We start from the raw sequence: 25226 nt of genomic DNA on the forward strand, positions 1-25226 counted from the left end.
ATCTATTGTTGGTTCCAGGAGATTCTTATAAGAACTTCCATCTTTATTTCATTTGGATCCACAGCTATTTTTTTCCAGTTTGCTTCCTAGACAAGATCTATCATTGTAACCTGGAGTCTTATACATCATCTTATATTAATTCCCGTTCCTCAATTCCACTACATTCTCAGACAATACGTTCCATGCCCCTGAACCGAGTTTACAAGTTTTACAAAGCTTAGTTTCCAGTGTACTTTTCACCACACTGCACTGTCTTTCCTCATGTGTTTCACTAATTCCTAAACTTTCTTCAGTTCTTCTAGTGAGACTCTGTTTTTTGCATGCTCTTCCCTCTTCTCAGTCAGTTCCCTTAGCTAACTTCTCTTCATATTCAAACTTCACTCCATTCTCTTATCCTCTAGGAAGCCTCCTCTGCATCCTGAATATGTTTTGCCCATACCTTGTCATGATAGCTAATCTCTGTATTGTAGCGCACCCTCTAAATGTCTCTATCCACCTACAGAGTACAAACTCTTGACCATCTCTTATAAATACATCCCGGTGCCTAAGTTCCATGCCCTGAGATATCACTTAAAGTTGAATTAATGTTTAAAGTTTTTTCCTTAGTGAACCAATTAATACCTTAGAAACTAGAAGGAGCTACATCTAGTGGTCCCCTTTTACTTTAGAATTCCATTTTTAACCGATTACTTGATTTTGATATGGAATTAGACATTTTGCAGATCATCATCAGAAATTATAATTTTCTGAATTATTTGTGGAATGCAGAGATCACAGTAAAAAACAAAATATTGCCTGAAAAAAATATGCAATACCTTATTTAGGGATTTTGAAATGTGCAGGTTAAAAATATGTGAATTTTACTATAATTTTTTGAGTTTTTTACATAAGTTTTGTAATGTAATATGGAAATTAGGTATACACTTTCCTTTTTTATGAAAGTGAGTCATTTATAAAAAACAATTTCTAATGCCAAAGTTACATGAAACTACTTAAGAGTCTGCATGCACAATTAGTACAAAACCATTATCCACATAAGAATATACTTTACTCATATTCTTTTCTTTGTGATTTATGTATCATTTCTCTAATATTTAAATGGAATATGTTTGTGGAATTATTGACTTTGATTATTTATTGGAAAGGAGAAATAATAATATTGTTTAATAAACATTTTCATGGAATGCATTCTAAATGAACATTTCATATAAATTCTGAGATATAATATTATTATAGGAGATATATAGCTGAAATATGAACAAAGTAGGCTGGGAATGTGGCTCAAGCGGTAACGCACTCGTCTGGCATGCGCAGGGCACTGGGTTCGATCCTCAGCACCACATAAAATTAAACAAAGATGTGTGTCCATAAAAAACTGAAAAATAAATATTAAAAAAAATATCTCTCTCTCTCTCTCCCCTCTCTCTCTAAAAAAAAATATTGACAAAGTCATAGAATTATAGTCTGCAAAGCATAGGAGGAATTCTCTGTGATTTTTTTGTCTTTTCAATAACTGTCATTTTAAGAAGTATATTGTTTGAATGTTTTATGATAAAAAGTCATCACATGATGAAAAAGTCACAAGGAGATATACTCTTAAGAAGAAACAGTAGAAAGAAAAATTATCCCTGCACAGAGTAAAAGGAAAATGTATAAACCAGAAGTGAATAATCAGATAAAGAAAATAAAAGGAGAACTAAGGGACCTTCTATTATGCTAAGATTTACCTACAGTCTTCCTATAAAATAGTTGTAAAGCGTATTTAGAGAATGATTCTTCATCATTACTGGAAATATATCATTCAGTTGGAAAATACATCCATCCATACATGTAAGAGATCAGACATCAAAAAATACAAAATTTGAATTAATTAAAAGCAAATTTGACTCCAAATCAAAGAAATAGGGGAATTTGAGAGAGGCTCAAATGGTATTATGCTCTCTAAAAATAAGGAGTTCATTCTTGATCCTTGCATACATGACTCCACAGAGCCATGAGATATCCAAAAGCTCTAAGTGGTGACAGTGGAGACAGAGAGGATATGGAGGTAAATAAATCCTGTGTTCAACTTTTCCCCTTGCTTTCTAGATTCTCTGGATCTTAGGTTCCCTAAATGCAAAATGAAAACATTTAAACAAATCTAGTTTTTGGTTGTTGAATTAAATGAAAAAATACACAGAAAGAATGATAATGACAGCAGCCAGTGGACAATCAGTAAAAACCAATCTCTCTTCTTGCCCGTTATTACACAGGGCATTTCAAAAATATATTATTAATTTTCCTTCTCATGATATGTAATTTTCATTGTGTATAAGATATATTCAAGAAATGTAAAAAGCCATCAAAAAATAGGTTCCCAAATTAAAGCATTTTGACTCCTTACAAACACTTATAGCCACAAAAATTTTGTTAGCTATTTGTATAAAATTTGTACTCAAATATTTCTACTTTTTAAGAGATCATCTTTAATCATTAATAATATTAGAGTTGTCTGCTATGATAGATCACATTGATGTTTTTTAAACTAGAAAAAAAAACAGATACACAGTGAAACCAAGGTCCAATAAAGCATAGGCAAATAGTGGAAATTTAAAAACTAGAACCTATCAATTAACTGTGTTAGTGAATTCATTTGTTTCCATATAAATTATAAGTTGGTAAACAACTTACATAGTATGAATAAACTCTTTTCACTTAACTCCAATATTGTCCTAGTAATTTCAAGGAACTGACCCTGAAGAGCATGATATGAGTTAGGAGTTATGACCAATGGCAAGATTTAAGTTTCATCTTCATGTCTGTGCATTTTGTCTATAGATATCTAATGTTACCTGCACCTGGATTTCATGTGCACTTGCCTCACATCCGCTAAATTTTCAAGGAAGAGGTAAAAGAGCCATTTTGGGTTACTTATGAAAAATTTTATGCAACAATTGCATATTGGGAAACTGCAAAATGAGCATGCAAATCAATTTGTATGCATTGGTGAATGAATATAGATGAGCTATTTTCAAAGTATAGATATCCTGGTATAGCAAAAGATACCGGTACAAAAGGAATGAGAAGGAGGTGAATTGTTCCACTTAGTCATCCTTTTGCAACATTCAATGGAAAATTGCATTGTCAGTTTCCATTATGCCTGCACAAATTTAGATGAATTAAAGAGTCAACTACATAATTATTGATAACATATATGTATATGAAGTAAAGCAGGAAAATTTTGTCAGTCATTTGGAGCTTCTCAAATGTTTCTAGAATTTCCATTAGGGAAAGGAGACTTTACGAGAATAATATACCCTACTATGAAACCAATTTGAGGCACAGTGAAAGCCTATTCAGGCATCTCACTGAGTGGGGACCAGAGATGGGTGACAACAGGGAGAGATGCTATAAATGAAATATTACTACAAATCACTCTACTGAGAAGAAAGATTAGATCTGGTTCCAGACCCTGCATCTTGTTAGTATCTCTTCATTAATTACCAAGAGAATAATCATTAAACCTGACAAATGTATCCAAGTTTAAAAAGATACTCCTTAGAATTATACAGGATTTAAATTCATAATTCTCCTTTTTCTAATATTCTTTCAGAATATAGCCTGCAAGGTTTGTGTCATATTCTGTTCAGACAACATGAACATTCTGTCATTTCTAAAACACAATGTTCAATCTAGCATGATAATACAAATCCTTAGAAAATCATATAATGAGTCTCATCTTCTGAAAAGGACTATTGGTTTGACATTTCAAAACTCTCCTAGCAAATCCCACAAGATGGAAAGTCACCAACTTCCTTTTTAAATATGATCTTACATTAGCAAATATATCTTATTGCAACAATATACAGAGACTTTTCTTTACTCTCTTCCTTGTACACAGTGAAATGCCTGATCTTTATGTTATTGACCTATTTTTACATAAGTACATAAACAATCCCATTTTTGCATATGTGTGTTGCATATATATATTTAACTTTCTGTATTCACTAGATATATTTTAAACATTTTTGTATTGGTTAATACATGTATAGTTCATTCATAACATGTTGCAAGATACTGTATGTGGCTTACTAGGGTCTAATTTAACCAAGTATAATATACAATGAGTGTTGTTTCTAATATATTTGTAGACCTGCTCAAGTATTTCTGAAAAATAAAATTTCTAAAAATGGAATTATTGTGTTAAAGACTATATCCACTTAACATTTTCATAACTATTATTCAATCACCTTTCAAAAGAGTTGAGGTAATTTCCACACAAGGGGTGCGAAGGCACAGGAGTGCCTATGTTGCCACCTTTCTGCCAATAATGGTTCTGACTCTGTCTTCTCAACCAGCTAGGCAAGATATAATAGCTCATTTTAACTTACCCTTTTTTTTTTAACTTATTGAGCTCAAACTTCTTTTCCTATACCTATGGGCTACTTTAATTTCTCCTTAAAGAATGGCTTATTTTGTTTGTTTGACCTTTACCATTAATATTCCCACTTCTTCATATCTTGAAGTTAATTAGGTTTATTAACATTTATTGAGCTCCTACCAGTAGGCCAGACTCTGTTAGCTCTTACATATATAATAGGCATAAGCGCTCCCCTGGGGACTTAGAACCAAGTAAAGAAATAGGTGGGATAATAAATAACTATAATAAAATGTAATGAGTACAAAAACAAGGGTCTACCGAAAGCCAGCACTACCCTGTGGGAGAGCCAGGGGTGATCAGGAAGAGGGGATCAGGGAGGACTCCAGAGAGAACACTTTATAGATGAGTCTTGAGTGATGGTGGAATTTCACTCAATAGAGATTGGTCAGAAAGCAATAGGTCCAGCAAGAATAACATTAGAAAGGGCCCCAAGACATGTAAATGCAAATTATTCACAATATCAATAACAATTTGCTTAAGTCACAAGATTTCTCTTGGGAGAAAATGGTAACAAATGAGGCTGGGCAGATGAAGAAGCCGATTTCTTAAAGTGTTTACCCACCATTATAAAGAAATGTGCTTTATCCTTTAGCCAAAGGAGAAATATTATTTTTAAAGGATCACTCCAATAGTATAGAGGAATGGCTTGGTGGGGATGGGGGGATGAAGAACAATGCCTGGGATTAGGAAATAGTAAGGAGACTCTAATAATAACCCTGATGTGTAACTACAAAAACCTAAAAGAGCATGATATCAATAGAATCCAGTAACTTGAACACTGGAAGCATATGATCAGTCCTTTTATCTTCTGGCTCCTAGTAGCATTAGATACCTATCTCTGTGACAATATGTATTCCACTATATTATTAGTAACATGCCTTTATTTGCCAGCCCTTCCCCCTTTCAATTCTTAAGCCAATAATGGACCAAAATGTTGTGTTTCACCAAAGTAAATAAATTAATAAACACACTGTCAAGCTCCCTTACTATCCTTGTGTTCACATTTTATGCAAAAAACAAACTCAATATTTGTTAATCCAATGCTTTTTCTACCCAGCCTCTATAACCTTCTAATGGCTTACTACAAACTGTTTTCTTTTGATATGGAAGAATCCAGTGATTAGAGTAATTTGTAATGAGGGTGACTTAATTAAGAGTGTAAAACAATCCATTAACTGTAATTTTTAAAAGGATCCATATGTTTCTCGCTCCTCATCGGCATACTGCTGCACTTGCATTTTTCAAAAAACTAAAGCTCATTTTTGCTTGACTGGGGACATATATTAAGAATATCACTGAGGGCACACGTGTGCATCCTATTATAGATCTCCTTACATGCTGATTAACAGGGAATTTTGTTCCCATTTTTGACGCCTGACTTTTTTTAGACTTGTATTTGGGTTTCAGCCCTTTATCTGTGTTGCCAAACTTGCAGTCTTTCAGTACTGAGGACAGAGAGGTAGACACTGCCCAAGAACCAGCACCTCATCATCTCGTGTGTCCTGGCTTCTTTATAAGGAGTTTTAGAATTACACATGAGTAAACAACACAGGGATCAAAGATGAGCTGTATTTGTGTATTCGGTTTTACTGGGAAACCAAGAATAAGACAGAGTGTACCAGAAATAAGTGGTATGTTTTTTTTTTTTTTTAGTTTTGTGAGAACTTTGGTGATTTCTTTGTTTTTTGTTTTGTTTTTAACTCAAAACGATTTTTCAGTCTTCTTATTTCATCCTTCTCCAGAAAGAATTTATACCCGTGTCAAAGTCCCTTTCACCCAAAGCAATAATTCCCAGAAGAAAAAAGACAAAGGGATTGGGGGGTGTGTAAGAAACATCACTCAAATGTGCTGCAATAAGCCCCAGGGGAGGAACTGGCACCTCGCGGAGGTGGACTCAGTACTGAGAGGAGCCACACAGCTAGCGAGTGAACAGGAGGAAGGGCAAAGGTGAGACTGAGGTACAGACAGAAGCTGTAACTCGAGCTCCACCCGGTTCAAGGAAAGATGAAACTGGGGCAACCCCTTGTGTAAAGAGGACAGGGGCAGCTGGCTCAGGACAAGCAGAAGTTTGTGAGCAGAAAGCCTGCCCTGAGTGCTTTCCAGGGACACCCATGTGCAGCGCCAGCAAGTTAAGGCAGTTGCAGATATAATTCATGGGCATGTCCTCTGAAACAGTTGGTGCCACATTTGATGCAATGCATCTGTGAATTATAACTTCAAATAGGATTTTTTTTTTTCTTTTTGGTCAGGGGGTAGTTTTGGGGAGTGTGCACATGGGTTTTTTTTTTTTAATTTTTTAGGCTATTTCCAACTCAAGACTTAGGAGACTTGCATGTTAAAGGTTTTCAAAAAAGGACAATTATTTACATAACTAAAAAACTGAAAATATGTTTCAGTTGTTATTTAGCCAAGGCTTAAGGCTTAGGGTCAGAAAAAGTAAAGCTTTCAGCCGTTTAAGACTGGCAGTTGTCTATCTCAGCTACTGTGAAGTATCTTTAAGGATAGAGACTCACCCACCATGTCTGCTGACTTTTGTCACAGTTACACTTGAATCACAAGGGAGGGGCATCTTTCGCTTTTCTTAACCCTAAACAAAAACACTCTTGTTCAAATATATTTATACTGTTTGGTCCTCTGTGGACCAGAGGACCACTGCCAGTGTTCCTTAGTCCCAATTCTTTTATACATCTGTCAGTTCATATTTGGTTGGCCTGCTTTTCCTGTTCACCAGTGCAATACCATCAAGATGCATCCCTTCACACAATTTGGACTGCCTGAGACAGACATTAGTGACAGGAAATTTTTAAGCCACCGGGTAACAACAACCTACTAAGAATTTTATGAAGTCATCATCCATGCAATTTTTCCAGGACATGATAGAAAATTAGCAAGTCAAAGCAAGGCAAGAGGAAAGATGAGGCAATCACCAGAGGTGTAACAATGCTGCTGTCTGTGGAGAGGAACAGTTCTGGACGATCCTTGTTCGTCTCAGGAAGTAGCCTTTGGGAGGACAATTGCCAATGGAGGTAAGAGCAGGTGAAATAAAGAGAGAAGGGAGGTCTGAGAGGAAGAAGACGGAACACATAGAAGGGGAATCTGAAACACTTTTCCCTCAGTGAAGACAGCACTCATAGGCAGATAAAGATAATTCAAGGGGATATCAACTCCAAGGATTTCATTTCCACGGTGGATGTATAACAAGAAATTAATTTATATCAGCAGAGAAAGGATTTTCATTAAAGTAAAGAAATTCTGCCTAGGAAACGTTATTAAACAGTTAAATGAAATTCTGAGAAAAACATTATGAAATGGCCTTAGCTAATACAGACATCATGGAACACAACAGAATTCTGATCTGTGAAATTGTGTGAAGATATACAGTTTTTTTTTTACTTTATTTATTTTTTCAAAGGAAGGGATTATAAATTATGGGCATGGCCTCAGGAGTCATACCGCCTTGGTTTCAAATGCCAGCCATGCAAATTTCTAGGGTGTAAACACAGGAAATTTTAAAATTAACTCTGGGTATTAACTTCCTCGTTTATAACACTGGCAAAATACCACTTACCTAGCTGGACGGTGGGGGTGCACTAAATACTATGGATAAATGCTTAAAAGAGTGGCAAACACAAAGTGATGGCATTTAAGATTTTGCTCTTATTGTTCATGTTGTTAGTAGGAAAAATTTCAAAGACAGAATGCCAGAAAGTAGACAGAGGATGATTACGTTTAATGTGGCTAAATTATAAACCATCGTGTGTTTATTCTTGCCTTTTCCTTGCCCCTCTCCCCACTTCAGTTCAAGACCAGAGCTAGAAATTAAGAAATGTATGTTCTAGTCCTCTCCTGCACCAACCGGCTGTTTCCTTACTTTAAATAACCAGTTCTCAATATTCCAGCTGTTTCGATTATTATTCCTAGCTCTCCTTCCCCTCCCCCATATTCCTTTTCTCTAATACATTTTTGTTTTACCCTCCCCCCCCATATCTTCTTTTCTCCTGACCCTTGTTCCTCTCTTCCAGTTGTCTGTCTCATTTTCTGAATTATCAGTCTTCTCAAGCTTCCCAGCTTCCCTGAGGCCTGAGCATCCTTCCATTCTCCATTCTCTGTAGGCCAGAGAGACTCTGGGGACTGTATATTTGGCCCCAATGCAAATCTTTGTTGTCTCTGTTTAGAACAAAATGCAAAAGTTTGTGTCAGAAAACTAAGGATTGTGACCAGGATAAATAATGCCTTGGTCAGGGAATGGAGAGGTGGCTACCATTCTCTTTTCCTTCCAGTGCCCTCTAGGAAGTACACAGCTCTTGGCTAAGGGTTGCAGAGGGACACCATTCCAGACAAAGAAGGATTCTCATTTCTGAAACTACAACTATTGCATGTACTTCCGTGACAGAAATCAACTCAATTAGATATAAACAACAAAACTCTTACAGGTACCCTAACTATTCTGGTAATGCAGGTTTCTGTGAAATTAGTATTTTACAAGAAGGCTGTTTAAAAATGCTCCTACGGTGGTCTTAGCTGATTTTGAACTCATAAAGAGGTAAGTAAATTTAACTCCTTAGTTTTCTTATGAACAAATTTTTTAAAGATTTCAAACATTAATATTATTTAAACTCTTTTCATCTGTTTTTCATTGTTTCTTTTTCACACAGCTCTTAGGAACCATTGGAATGAGTTAATCAATTATCCGAAAATACTGAAGGCTGGTATGGTGGCCCCAGTCCTGTAATGGGTAGGCTGAGGCAGGAGGATTGCAAGTTCAAGGCTAGCCTGGGCAACTTAGTAAGACCCTGTCTCAAAATAATAATAATAATAATTAAAAAAATAATAATTAGGGTGTAGAGCAGTGGTAGAGTGCTTACACAGAATGTAAAAGGTCCTTCATTCAATCCCAATATCAAAAATAGTAATGTGAAAACACTATAATCTGATCATAAGAAAGAATGTATTTAAAGACAGACCTTTGGTATTCTAGGGTCATGTGTAGAAAAAGAAATATTGTGTAGGCTATTTTAAGTTATCAAGATATTATAATGACATTTTAACTTATATACAGTTTTGAGGATTTTAACATGATCTAAGATTTTTAAATCCCTCTTTGCTTGAATTATAACATTTTCTTTTACCTATCATCTGTTTGGGTATATTTCTGTGTGTTTACATATGTCAACATATGTAGCAACATAAATGTCTCATTGTTTTTAAATATCTGAATACTTTATTTCACAAAAAGTTGGCCCATGTTTTTAAATACACATTTAAAGTGTTTCCTATTACATAATTAACTGCATTTGGGGAATAAAATATAATACAGAAGGGCTGGGGTTGTGGCTTAATGGCAGAGTGCTTACCTAGCATGTGTGAAGCATTGGGTTCAATCCTCAGCACCGCATATAAATAGAAATGAATAAAATAAAGGTCCATCAACAACTAAAAAAATTTTTTAAGTATATTGTATAGAACTTTCTGTTATTATGTTTTCAATTCAATAAATTAAATGGTTCATATGTAAAATAGCCCATATAATTTTAAATAAATTTCAGATAAGTAAATAATTACACAATTTTCAAGGGGGAAAAAAACCATTTTGTGCTGAAATAAAACAGCTTAAGCTGAAAAGTGGTATCTTCCATACAGCAGCTATAGTTATATGCTGCCATGCCAGCTATATCCCTGAGGAGAGACCAGGCATGCTTAATTATAGAGAGACATCATTACTTAGAAGAAAAACATGAGTCTTTAATTTCCTTGCTTCTGCTGGACTGGGGCGGTTCATTCTGCTGAATTGAGCAATATCTGAGTAACACTTAAGCTTAGCTGTTTCCACAAACAGGGTCAGGTATTGTTAGGTCATGAACAACAGCACCTTGTGAGTTCTGATCAGTGCTGCTTCCGTTGTGAATTCATTACGTCTACAGTTAAACATAGACATCCTGATGTCAGGATGCTATGGAAGCAACTATTCTTTTTGGCATCTCCTCTTCTAACTTTTGCACCACCAGCTAGGAACCAGAGTAAGAAAGTGCTACATGAAGTAGCATTTGTTCCCATAATGTGGTGTTTGGTATAGCTCTAATTACAGTCCAGATAGTTTTGAGTACAAGTAACTAGATAAGAGTCCAGGTCAGCAATTTGACTTTCCAGGTCAAACTTGTTCTCCTCCCACTTCTTTCTAATAATAGTTTCTCATATATACCAGAAACAGCACAGGGAATACATCTTTTTAATTCCAAGAACTAACGTCTAAATTCAATTTTAGGCAATGAGTTGGGAAGGCAAACTTATACAAAAGAAGCACTATTTTCTCATTATGTAATTCCAATTAAGTGCCCACTGTATACTGTCATCTGTATCTTCAGAGGAACCATGTTATAACTCAGCAAACTCTGAGTAAATGTATATTTATGTGACGGAATTAGGTCTTGACATTTGTGTTGAATCCCCCACAGATTTCAATATTTTCAATAATTTTATCTGCCGATATCTCAAATCACTGTAAATTTTATGTTGCTTATTTTGTGAAAATTAAGTCTTTTCACTCAAAAGGACAAAAAGTAACTGCATTGTTCTTGTGGGGCTTTATTTCTTCTAGTTCCAGTAAAATCAACCCATTAAGCATAATATAAATAGAAGGTCAACCAAGAAAGCAAATAAATGTGTTACAGAAATAAACTGTGATGAATTCTGACAAGCTACGCTGTTTTTCTTTAGTATCATGACATTAGGAAGTGACACTACTTTTAAGAGTCTTGTCAAAAGCCTCAAATCCAAAGACTTTATTTAAAAAGTCAGCCATTTAAATTAGCACTGAATTGACAAGTAGTGAACAAATTCCCAGCATACTTTAGCTGCTTGATAGGGGAAACACACAAGGGGATGTCATACAAGGAACAGAGTTGCCTGTTGAGATATTGGGCATATCTGGGTTCAAACTTCAGCTTGGCCATTTACTAGCTCCAGGACTTACCACAAGTGAGCTTTACTAACCCACAGTTTTCTCATCCAGAAAATGGGAATTTCGTAAAGCCTATCTAGTAAGAACTGTTGTAGAATAAATAAGGCAGAATGGACACAGTGTTAAAACTCCTTTCACTCATTAAGAACTAAATAGCAGTTATAATAACTACTGTGATTCTAAATAGAATGATTTTTAAATTGTACTGAAACTTAAGAGGCATTTATGGCACCATTAGAGTCACCCAGTGTACTTTTTAAAATAATTTGACTTGTAATATTCTAGGGGGAAATCATGTGTATTTATGGATTCAGAGAGTTATGAGAATTATGCTTGGACTAACAAGTAATGCTTTTTCCGATATCCAATTACTCATTCAAGTATTTATTGAACCCTTTCAACATACTCATCACTCAATTACTTAACAGTTTCAGCAGCTGTGTGTTGTCCTAACTGGAAAACTTGCATTGCCTAATTGAGTTGGCAAGGTACTCACTCAAGAGATGCAAACCTAAAATAATGATCTATGTTTTTTTTCTAAACATTATAAACACATGAGAAATTGGGAAATAGAATCTAAGTTCAAAAGTTGTATCACGTGATTTAAAGAAAGTACTCTCTTTACTCCTCAATTGATTTATATATAAATATGCTCACTCTCTAGGATGGTCTTTGTATTTGTATTACAAATATTTAATTATTTTTGCCCCAAATTTTTCACAATAGATTTTCATTAAGGATTATTTTGTAAGTAAGCATTTATATACTTTTTAAATTCTTTGGTTTTCATTGAGCAGCAATTATTTTAAATTTGAGGATTTTTTTTAAAGTGACAGTAGAGTTTATACTCAACAAAATACACAAATTTTAAGTGTATAGTTCAGGAAATCTTTACAAATATATATCCATCTATAATTACTGCCTAGATCATGCCCAAGTTTCCATTCTATGTCCTTTTCTGGTCAAAAGCATCAAAATAAGTGACCTCTATCACTATAGGTTAGTTTTGCCTCTTTTAAACTCCACATAAATAGAATCATATAAATGTTACTCATATAAATTACTTCTTTGTTTAAATTTTACCGGGGGACTGGGATTGTAGCTCAGTGGTAGAGTGCTTGCCTAGCATGTGTGAGGCACTGAGTTCGATCCTCAGCACCACATAAAAATAAATAACTAAAAATAAAGGCATTGTGTCCATCTATATCTAAATTTTTTTTTAATTTTACCCAGGAAGGATATGGGAATTAATGTCCTCTAAACTCAGCTTATTATATACTCTTTTATCACTGTGTAATAAAAAACACCAACAAGCCTGATGCATATTATTGGCATAAATTATCTAAAATAATCCTAAATTAGACCAAAACACATTCAACATTTTCACACCCACAGCCAGTTAGTTACACTGCTACCATTACATTTTTTTTTACAATTTTTCAACTTTTCTAAGATTTTATATCTATTATTGTCATGGGTTAGATATTAGATGTCGTCCTCAAATCAATTTGTGAGACAATCCAAGAAAGTTTAGAGGTGAAATGATTGGGTTATGAGAGCACTGAGCTAATCAGTGCATTAAACCCCTGATGAGGATTAACTGGATGGTAACTGTAGGAAGATAGATTGTAGCTGGAGGAGGTGGGTGGCTGGGGCATGCCTCTGGGGTTTAAATTTTGCCCCTGGTAAGTGAAGAGAGTCAGAGTCAGTTTGTCTGTCTATCTGTCTGTCTCTCTTTCTCCCTCCCTCCCTCCACCTCTGTCCTTCCTAATCATCATGCCCTAAGCTGCTTTCGTCCACACTCTTTTACCAAGATGTTCTGCTTCACCTGAGGCTCAGAGCAATAGAACCAGTGTACAGACTGTGTATAGGCTGAGACCTCTGAAACCAAAAGTTCCAAATAAACTTTTCCTCCATTACAATTGTTCTTGTCAGGTCTTTTGGTCACAGCTGTGAAAAAGCTGACTAAAACAGAAATTGGTACCAAGAAGTGGATTATTGTTGTGATTAATTTGACATGTGGTTCAGAAGCTTTTGAAGCTTCTGGAATTTGTGGGAGGAATTTTGAAAAGTTTAGAGATGCAAGCTGGAAAAGCTTCAGATGGTTCTAAGTGGAGCTTAATGGGCAATTCTCATGAGAGCTCAAAAGACCAGAATGCTGTTAGGACTGTGAAAACCAAAGACTGGGCTCACAAGGTTTCAGAGGAAATGGAGAACTCTACTGGAAATTGTATTGGAAGCCATTCATGTTATGTTCTGGTTAAGAAGTTGTCTACAGGGGCTGGGGTTGTGGCTCAGTAGTAGAAGGCTTGCACATGTGAGGCACTGGGTTTGATTCTCAGCACCACATAAAAAATAAATACATACATTAACTAATTAATTAAAGATACAACTAAAAATATTAAAAAGAAGAAAAAGAACAAGAAGAAGAGGAAGAGGAGGAGGAGGAGGAGGAGGAGGAGGAGGAGGAGGAGGAGGAGGAGGTCATCTACATTTTGCCCATGTCCTGAGACTGAGAGGCTCAATTTAAAGATGTTGGACTTCTTAATCGGTGGAAGAAATTTCTAAGCAACACAGAATTCAGGCAATGGGATATTGCTGACGGGTTTTAGCCAAGTTTACTGTGATAATCAGGAGCAAAAAGCAGAGCAAAAAGAATTGAAAAATTCAGAAAAGTGCAAGTAAAACTGTTGCTAGGGAAGTTCTGATACAGTCACTAAAGAGATGCTAATTAAGCAGAGACAATAGGAAAGATAGTTTGAGGTCATCTCAGGAATTGACAAGACCACATTCATCTCAGGCTCAAGAATCAAGGAACAAATTCCCTTGAGAAGAGACCAGTGGGTCACCCTGCCTGCTAAGTGGTCCCAGGAAGTTTCACCAGGCTCAGCCAAACCAGCTGTTGTAGCCACAGTCCTTGGAGGTTTGACTACTGCTCAAGATGGTGGGAGACCTTGGCATAAAACACATGGAGCTAATTTTGCAGGACTGCATGATGCAGGAGTTAGGGGGTCATTAAAACTTACACCAAGATTTCAAAGGAAGCCTGGAAGGCTAGGCAAAGTGCAGCAGGATCGGAGCCCCTGCAGGCAGCCCCTGAGAGCCATGATGCGTGGAGATGTGAGAAGGAAGCCTGAACTACAGAGGAAACCCTCAAGATTAAGAAATGCCAGTAATGTGTACATCTGCCAAGTAAGCTACAGGAATCAAGCAGAAACAAACCAAGAAAGAGGCTACATGGGTAACAACCAGCAACGCCACAGGATGGAGCCACATAAACCCTTTAAAGACAACATCATGATGCTATGTGTCCCAGATGCTGCAATTAGAGCTACAAGACTTATTTGCCCAGTTGGATTTTGGTCTTTGGTCCCATCCCTTCTTTCTTATGGGATGGAAATGTTTACTATGTGCCTTTACATATTGGATATATCTAGCTTACTTTTGATTTTTATAGGGACTCAGGCTGAGAGTTTGCCTTGAGTCTCGGAGGAGACTTTGGACTCCTACTTATGAGCAATCCTAGAACTGCTGAGACTATGAAGATTCTTGTAAATGGACTAAATGCATTTTACATTGTGAGATGGGCATTAGCTTTTGAGGGCTCCTGGAAGAATGTTGTGGGCTGGATATTAAGTGCCCTCCAAAAGCTTATGTGTGAGACAATGTAAGAAAGTTTAGGGGTAAAATGACTGGCTTATGAGAACCTCAAACTAATCAGTGCACTAAATCAGATAGGGATTAACTGGGTGGTAACTGTAGGCAGGTAGGTTAGAGCTGGAGGAGTTGGGTCACTGGATCATGCCTTTAGGGTATAAATTTTGTTCCTGATTTGCTGGCGCTTTCTCTCTCTCTCTCTCTCTTTCTCTCTCTCTCTCTCTCTCTCTCTCTCTCTCTCTCTCTCCTTCCTGGTACCATGTCCCCACCTGCTTTTCCTTTTCCCTTCCACCATGATGCTGTGCCTCAGCTGGGGTACAAAGCAATGTATGTAGTAGGCCATCTAAGATTGAGACCTCTGAAACCATGATCCCCAAATAAACTAATCCTCTTCTAAAATTGTTTTTGTCTAGTCTTTTGGTCACAGCAGTGAAAAGACGGAGTAAAACAATTATTTAATCACAAACACTATGTAAGATGGGTTAACAGAATTTAACAAATCAGAAGTCTGATTAGGTGGTTTTCCAACATGAAATACTGGCCATTCAGTCAGAATACTGGTAATATTATCCTACTTTTCACATTTTTTTTTTCAAAGGCAGATTCACATCTGGAATTTAGTTCTTCAGACCTCAAATCATGTTCTGTTTAAACGCAAAAGGTAAAAAATAATACAGGGAATTCACACTTAAGAGAGAAACACTGAAAGCCATGAAATTTATGGAGAATTCTAAAGCAAATGACCAAAAAGATTTTTTTAAAAAACTTAATTGGAGCATTTTCTATGTAAATATATTTATTCCTGTACTTCTGAATAAAAGGGGCTAAACAATAAAATTATAAAGAAGTACACAAAGAATATATATATATATATATATATATATATATATATATATATATACACACACACACACACACACATATATAGGTTTTATATAATATTTTTGATAAGAAAAAAATTAATTTAAAAATTTATTCTCCATTGCATCAAATATGCTTGTTCATTTTTTGAAATCACAGTTTCACTGAAGTAACTTCTATTAGTAATTGTATTATCTACATAATAAAACAAAGCCTGACTCTCTATGATAAGACCTAATTTTCAATACGTATGTATAGAAGTTAACACTGCAACCAGTGCAGCCAACATATACTGAGAAATAAGTATAAAGTAGTCAATGACTGTTTTCAGGAACTAGGGATTCCCAGACTCCTTATCTCACAATGCAGCTAAAAATAACAGAAATATTATATAGTTCCAGTCTTTTCCATAGTTAATTGGGATAATTATTTTTTAATAATCAGTTTAATTATTACATTCCATTTAATGATATCCTAAACTAGAACATGATTTCACTGTCACATATATAACTTGATGCTGAAAAAAACTTAACCTGGATATAACAAGCATAGGAATATCTTGCTTGAATTTTTAAAGCTCAAATATACTGCTAACCTGTCTGCAGCATACATGTAAACAAATTATAGGAGAGCCTCAAAGAAAAATGATAAATTGAATATAGGCATTATTATAATAGCTATTAAAAGACTCCTATGTCAGATAGCTAATAATTTAGGATAGACTTTTTTTTTCTAGTGTTGGGGATTTAACTCAGGGCCTTGCACATGCAACCTAAGTGCTCCCCAATGAGCTACATCCCCCGAGTGCTGTTTTAGATAAGTTACTATGAGAAAAAAATTTACTATTTAAATACAGGACTGGAATAGAATGCAGGTATTATGTGAGAAGCGAAAGGCAGTTTTTGTAAATGCCTTTGTGGTAAATCATAAAATTCTCAGAATATGATTTTTTAAATATCCCAAATCATGGCTTGATCTGAGCAATACTAGAATTGTCTTTACTCCTTCATTTCTTTATAAGTTGAAACTTTTGGGCAGTTCATACATTAGAATTTAGAGGAGAAAGAAAACGGGCCATATTTGAATTTTGTATGAAAGCACTCTTAAAGAAAGTGGTATCATTCATAATAGTAGTGGTGGTTATAATATTATGAAAAACAAGAAGAGGATACATATAGAAAACTGACTATGTGCTTAGTGCTGCTCTAAGAGCTTTATAGAAAGTCACTTGCTTAATACACCAACTTCCAGATAAAGTTGAATAATACTGTGATTGGTTAAGTCAGGCTGACCCCATTCTGCTCAGACATCTCACTCTGCGTGAGGAGTTGGCTCCCCTTCTTGTAAGAGCCTGCTTAGAGAGAAGTTGACACCCCACCCACTTGCACCTGACCACAGTATCTTTTAAACTACAGAGTTGGTGCTAGCTTACTTTCTGAGTAGGTACAAGAGGTGCAAATTTCTGAAAATGTACTTATGACTCTACTTGTCTCTTCTTTGTGTGTGTGTGTGTGTGTGTGTGTGTTTTCCTTTAAATGGCCCCTCCACCTGCATTCAGTGTCTTGGACTACAGAATTGTCTGCTTTCTGCTCCCTTGGCCCTGGCCAGAATAAATTCTTTGTCTTTTCCTCTAAAAGACCCTGATTTATAATTTGGAATTTTGGATTAGTGCCCTAACAATACAAAGTTTGAGTATTTGTACTCATAATCTTCAGGAAATCTGGCCAAAAGATAATTTAACCTTTTACTATGGCTGCTCAAAATAGGAAAACAAAATCTTTATATATATAGAAATCTTATATAAACAAAATCTTTAAATATATTTTGTTTTTTAAACAAAATCATATACTATATATAAATATATGCACACACACACACACACACACACACACATATATATATATATATATATGTTGTAGATGGACATAAAACCTTTATTTTATTTATTAATTTTTATGGGGTGCTGAGAATCAAACCCATACACATGCTAGGCAAGTACTCTACTGCTGAGCCACAACCCCAGCCCCAGAAAAAAAAAAAAGACTTATAATAATATATCCCATATAATTCGTGAAAGTCTAGAATAGTAACTCAGTTTTTCTTCTTGGGATGTTTCAAGATCAAACTATAGATGGGTTCTTTGTCCCACTGAAAGCTTTTTCAAGAGAGGTAATCCATCTCTTCCTAAAATGGCAGACTTCAAATAAAACTCTGGGAAAATTTTGGAAACATTTTTGCCCAGTATCTACTCATACAATAACTACTAAAATTAAAACAAAAATAAAAGATTATAAGCACAAAAATTACAAAGATTGTGCAAACCTATCTATTTTTTTATTATTGTAGTAGTTTAAAATGCTACATCACACAGACAACATGTTATTAAAAGAATGATAGATTAAGTGCAATTTACTGTATGAAGGAGTAGAATAAAATATGGTATTGCCACTGGATTCTAGAAGCCTCCAGACTCTAAAGGTACACACAAGAGAAGCCACGTGGCATTCCACATAAAGAGTTCAGCTAATGCTTTTAACAGGTACAAACAAATGTCCCAAACAATGAATGACCTTAGATATCTTTACCTAGTCTAGCTAATGAAGATTCTAAATTCCTTAAAACAAGAATCCTGATTACAAGTATTCCCTTTTAAGATTCTTTTTTAAAAAACTATTCTGTTTTCCCTCTACTTTCCCCTCTAATTCCATCTACAGTTGACAGTGGGTGGGAGTTTAACAAATGTTGTTGACTGACAAATAGAAAATAATGTTTTCTCTTTTTCTCTGGCTCCCTTTCAATCTGTTTTCTACACTGTAGCCAGAGTGCCATTACTAAAACATGAATTTGATAATGCCACCCTCATCCCCAGATTTCACATTACTCTCTGCATTCCTTTTCCATCATTTGTATGATAAAGAAAAAATCCTTGACATGGTCCAAAAGACCCTGCGTGGCCTGCTCCCACTCCTCTCTTGAGCATGGAATCAGCTCTTCATACTCAGGGGCCTTCTCCCAGTGGCATGAACATGATGTATTATCTCCTATATCTCTGACTTGACCTAGTTAACATTCCTTCACCTTTACCTGGTCAAATACTTCTCATACTTCAGATTTAATCTGAATAATCACACCTCAAAAAAACCTTTTTGTATTAGGTCACTGCGCACTATTTTAAATTCTCTTACTACCGTGCAGCAATTCTTCAAAATGCATGCGTGGGGCGCTGGGTTCAATCCTCAGCACCACATAAAAATAAAATAAAGATGTTGTGTCCACCGAAAACTAAAAAATAAATATAAATCTCTCTCTCTCTCTCTCTCTCTCTCTCTCTCTCTCTCTCTCTCTCTCTCTCTCTTTAAAAAAAAAAAAAAAAAGTTCCTCCTCACTGGAATCTTAAGTCTATAAAGTTAGGAACTATTTCTTAATTTACTCACTATTACCCGAACCTAGTACTCTGGCTCATACAAAACACTCAATCAATATGTGTTGAATAAAGAAATGAATAAATGAATGCATGAGTGACTATGGTTGATGGATCTGGTCACAATCATATAAAAAGTACTTTATTAAATGACATTTAGCACACTGCCACGTAATATTAAGCAATCATGTGTGCTTATGACCATTTAAATAGAGAAAGTGATACTCACAATCTAGTATGAAATTTAAATATCTGTGACCCTAAAGCACATGGGACTTGTAGCTAGAGATCATAAGAAACATAGCTTAATTTCTTATTAGTCATCCTTTTTTTCTTATTTTTAAGAGGAATGGCCATGGAATTCACTAATTCTTTCAAACTACTAGGAAACGATTAGTACTCTTAAGTAGAAACTTATTAAATAATCATGGTGTAGGAGCACTTAGATGAGTATGATTCACTGAAAAAGCTCTGTATCCCATAAGCATCCATCACTCAGGAAAGATGACATTTTTGGACAGTTGAGTTCTGAGGCTGATTCTGAGGGTCAAAGAACATAAGTGATATATAAATTGGTTCTGTTCCTACAACCATTTTTATATGTATTGTTTTTCTCTTGAATAACACCTGAGCCTGAAAAAGATGTCAAAGGAACTGGAAATCTTATTCAGCAGATATGATGATGTCGGCTTGAGAATAAGAGTGTTTATGCTCTCATCCAGACTCTGACACAGACCTGGTTATGACACATATGCCCATGTTTTCTCTCCATCAGTGCATATATAGATAAATAAGTAAAATTTGCTAGACCCAAATAAACAGAGCAAGAATGAAACTGAACTCATTCAATAAAAACAATCTGGAAACCCATGGGTGCACAAGTTGTTTCAAGGCTCTGTAAGTCAAGGTGAGAAGAAACACAGAGCATCCTTATCCCATTCTTATTGTCTTTTTAGCAGTTCTTATTGTATTTGAAATTAGAAAGCAGCTAAAATAATAATACACATTGTTACTAAGTTTAAAAAGGAATTGTACTTGAGACAGAGGTAATGCAAATTTTGTTTTTAATATTTGATGGTCTTTTTTTTCTAAATTCTCTTTAATGAATGCATATTTGTTTTTATAAGTTAGTTTTTAAAAAATGTGGCAACATCAGTGTAAACACTGGCTAGAGGCAGGGTGTTGTTTATACTTCAATTGAATAGAAATAATCTATCCCTAGCCATCAATACATGATTGGTGTTAGGAGAGGCATCCACTGTCAATTAATTATTCAATAGTCACTTGACACACATGAAACAGGGAAAATGAGCAAAATGGAGTCAATCCTTCTGGGAAGACAGACTATGCCTTAATCACTCCATCTTCCATTTCTGTGAAAATCAAGCAAATCCAGTCTTTTGTTTTCCTTCTAAGACTAGTGGTGATCTTTGTACTCTGTTTTCAGATCAAATTTTCAAATGAATCAATGCTCCAGAACAATCCTAATGGATTTGCTCTCCTGGGTTGCTTATGTATCAGGTACTATATTATTCCAGTGTGCATGTGGGTAATTCCAAATTATTCATCTTATAGAAAGAACTATCATTTTCCAAAATAAAATGCATTTCAAATACATCTAATTCTGTTTCTCTTTAACATTACTTTTTTTTCCATGCTTTTCCTACTCTTAACTGTTCCTGATTATGCATGATCCCTGGATCCCTACATTAAAATGCATAGAAAAATTAAAAAAATTCATTTAAAACACCCTCCCACACAATACAAGCTGTCATTGTGTCATATTTGTTTCCTAATTTAAGAAAGGAAGTTATATTTCATTAAATGGCCTTCTTTATCATTTAAAGTGGCATTAGGATACTTAGAGCAATATTTTTCCACAAAATAATATTCATTTTTGTTTTTATTAATCAGTGCAAAGGTGTGCAAACTTCAAATAATACTACTAAAATCATCATAACAAAGCTATCTTAGTCATGATTTATAATTAAGTTAGATTTGGCGGAAGAAAAAATGTTCTGTTTTATTTTTGTAAAACATAACTCTAAAGTCTGATCTTAAATCCATGGAAATTTACTGGCAAAGCTAAAGTGCAGTATGGGCCATTGAATACACAGTCATCTATAATTACTTACGCCAAAATATACCTAAAACAAAAACCTACATGAAGACAGAGCACAATAAAATAACCCTTTACTGACCCTCACCCATCTCCTCCGGACTACAGAATACTCCTAAAGACAAGCTGTTTTTATATCTAACTAACTCCCTTTGCTGTTTAAACAATTGCAAATTTTATCAAGTCTTCATTTCCCTTAAAGTCAAGTGAGAGAACTGCCAAGTTCAATAAGATTTACAAAGGCTAGTTCCTCTTAGCAAAGTCAGCAAAAAAAGAAAAAAGAAAAAGAAAAACAAAGACATTACACAATAAAACAAGCACACATAAAGCTTTTGTCCCTATAGCTTTCAAAATCAGATTTAATAATTCACCTTTCCCCCCATTTCAGCCACAAATGCCATTTATCCATGTGTTGATTGCCTTGATTTGACCCATAAGCTAGCCATCTACTTTAAATCCCGACATCCTCTCTCTGGCTTAGCCACTGATACATCCATGTTTTATCCTTTCACATCACTCACTCACTCTGTTCATAGGTTTCACTGTCTGTATCTTGAATATTTTCCTTGGTCATTGTCATGTAACAACATGGAAGAAACAGCCAGAAAACTAAATTTTATTTGTAAAGGGGTGGAAAAAGAAGAAAAAAAAACCTTAGGTATGATTTTGTTGTTTAATTCCATACTGTATCAAGCCCCAAGAACCACAGAAATTACAACTTGGCTTCCGATACTCAGATAAATGTCATTAGCTGAATATCCTTAGAAAATCTCTTGCAATTGCTCACATGCATCCTCTGTTTATTAGCCTGCAGAAGCTTCCCAATCCAGCTACATCTAAATTTCTCTATTCTCTTCCTAAGGCATTTGTTAATCAAGAAATATGTTATTTAATCTCTAACATTTCTAAACAATTGCTGACCTGTCTCACACTTCAGGAAACCACGAAAATCACAAAATTTGACTTAAATATGACAAATGTTGGACTTGGAGATAACCATGGAAACCAATATTATTGCCAAAAACCCTCCTCCTGCTAGTGAAGCAGATCTTCACATCCCCTCCTCTTTTTCCACAACCAAGAGCTGATCTTTACGCTCTATCTGAAAAGGCAGGGGGGTGGGAGGGGGCACTGCCCTGTGAACGGTCTCTCTTGTGCTTTACCACAATATCCACGTGGGCATTCTCAACCATGGCCCTGGGGAACCTTTCCTGCACTTTGTTTTCACCATTTCTCAGTCTTTTGGATGCATGTCTGCATCTTACGGGCAAAGTTTGTGTATTATAGATTTAGTGGTTGTAGAGGGGACAAACACTGGTTGGTCATTCAGGTAGGCAATGGTCCTATGAGTAAAGAGACCAGCTAGCCAAAGCAACCCAGGAATGAAAACAGAGCTCATTCTACCTGCTTCTTGGATGGAAGTAGGGTTGATCCAAAGGACTCCCAGAGGGCAACTGAACCTGGCAGAAGGAGACTGCTCAACCACTAAGAGGGTGTGAAGGAAAGTGCTGTGGACTTGGTAAGGCAGAGTGGCCTCCAGAATCAGGCCTTCGCCTCAAAGCGAACTGTCACTTGTGGTTTAGAGAAGGAAGGCCCCATGCACCAGCCCGGTCCCACCTACCTCACCCTACCTCCCCGCGCCCTGACATGAGCACAGCTTCTGGGGGTCGCCATTGGGCCTTACCTTGGCTGCAGTCCTTGCCACGGAAGCCGGTCCTCGAGCAGTCGCACACCGCCTGGTCGTCCACCACCGAGCACACGCCTCCATTGAGGCACACCCCGCCCTCGCCCTCCTCGCCAGCTTCGCACGGGCTCCCACCGCCGCTGTTGGGCGGTTCATCGTCCAGCTTCACCTCCCCGCTGTCCACGGGCAGGGCCTGGGAGGAATTGACCCTCACGTCGCGAATCCACCCTTTGAAGGGCTCGCGCTCCCTCACGGAGGCCAATGTGAGTTTGAGTGCCGCGGCCCGCAGTTCCGGGGGCAGTCCACCCACGAAGAGGCCACTGAACACCGTCATGTCCCTGCGCTTGGACTTCACTTCCACCCACTTGGCCTCCACCTGGTCGATGAAGAGCGTGGTGTTTCGGAATTGGCGACGGATGCGCACGTGGTGCCAGGCGCCATCGTTGACCGGAGTGTCGGCCAGTAGCGTGGCGGGCTCGGCACAGAAAATGGAGAAGCTGAGCTGCAGGCGGCCACCACGGGTGAGGATCAGCTCCAGAAAGTCGCAGAAGCCCTCGTCGTCGAAGTAGAGGACCAGGCCGCGGGCGCTGCGCGTCTTGAGCTGGAAGCTCATCTCGCTCTCGCAGCAGGCATTCCACTTGGGGAAGCGCGTCCACTGGCCCTCAGCCCCCGGGAACTCCAGCCCGCTGCCCAGCTCTGCCCAGCAGCCCAGGAGCAGCAGTGAGAGGCATAGCAGAAAGCAACCCCCGCGCTGGAGAAGCGCCGTCCCCATGCTCGGGGCTGGGGTGCGGCGGGGGGGTGCCGGGGCCGACAGGGTCAAAATGGTCCTGGACACCGTGATGAAGAAATAAGGGTCCCAAGGGCAAGTAGGACAAAGGTATAGGCCCGAGTGGGAGCGTTGCGCCCTCCACTAGCTCTTTTTTTTCTTCTCCTCTTCCAACAACCCTTACCTTTCTCCTTATAGTCCCCTTCCGACTGGAAAACGTAGACCCCAGTGGTACAGGGCAGCAACAGAACTTCCAGACCAAAGGGAGGATACACTTTGGAGGCAACGTTCTGAAAAAAGCGTCAACAGAAGATCAAGGAAAATCACTGATCCATTTGCAGCAGGTGATCTAGTTTAAGGGCATCTATGGTGTTGACAGATACTTCACTCCTCCAAATGTCAGGTACCTCCAGTGTGGTACCAGACAAAAGGGAAGCAGTTACAGTCAATGAGAAGCACCCACCTTTCTCAAGGAATCGCAAGAAGCAGGCAATGAACCAATATCCTTGGATGCTTGTGACTGCCTCAGTGTTTCCCTTCCAGATGCAGTGTCCCAAACCAGAGAGGGGGATTCTTTGCCTCTTGAGGGCACCACTTATTAACCCCAAAGTAGCTTCAAAGACCTGCTTCTTCTGTCATATCAAGGACTTCAGCACCACTGCAGCCTAAGCCAAATTCCTTGTGCATGGCCTGCCAGGCTGGATTGCACTTCTCTTTTAAACCTCCCCAAGAACAGGCCTCAAACCCACAAGTTGTGAAACAGCCAGAAGCTGTTAGATGTGGAAATTACAACAGCTCCTCTTCTTTTTCCTCCTCCTCAGCAAGGCCAAGCTAAGATGCCAGCATATCAATTGGTTGTGTGATGGCGATGCATTTTGGTTTTATATGGTCCTTTTATAAGGACCCAGAAATCTGTAGAAAATTAAAATTAAGATCTAAGGTCAATTACAGTATCATGCAAATAATCATTCAACTCAGAAAGCAAGTATATAAGCCAGATAATTAACCTTATTGGATAGAGGTTTTTTTTTTTTTTTTTTTTTTTTTTGTTTGTTTGTTTGTTTTTGTCCTGACCTACAAGTAAGGCCTGGTGTTTCCCAATAGCTAATATCACAGTCTTACAACAATTATATCCTTGTGGTTTATTATAACTTTTATTAGCTAACTCATGTTTTAAAAAGAGGTGATTATGGTTATCTTTTTATTTTTAAAGAAAATGTAATTCTTAAAATGTATTAGAAGTGAAAAAATGCCTTTTAAAGGATTTCTTCTTTTACTCTGTGCTAGTTACCTGGACAATTAGAACAACCTATTCAGATTGCATTAAACAGCAAATTTTA

General features: G+C 36.9%; 1 protein-coding gene across 31 annotated transcripts in view; it reads right to left on the reverse strand.

The window, feature by feature from the left end:
• The window catches only part of Nrxn1 (neurexin 1), a 1068088-nt gene extending 1044196 nt beyond the window's left edge, over positions 1-23892 (reverse strand). For all 31 annotated transcript variants that reach the window (XM_026385712.2, XM_026385711.2, XM_077792122.1 and 28 more), the window contains exon 1: positions 23121-23892. In XM_026385712.2, coding sequence (XP_026241497.1) covers positions 23121-23892 — 772 coding nt within the window. The remainder of the gene's footprint in view (positions 1-23120) is intronic.
• Between the last annotated feature and the right edge of the window lie 1334 nt (positions 23893-25226).

The sequence above is a fragment of the Urocitellus parryii genome, chromosome 12, assembly GCF_045843805.1.
Source record: "Urocitellus parryii isolate mUroPar1 chromosome 12, mUroPar1.hap1, whole genome shotgun sequence".
Lineage (NCBI taxonomy): Eukaryota > Metazoa > Chordata > Mammalia > Rodentia > Sciuridae > Urocitellus > Urocitellus parryii.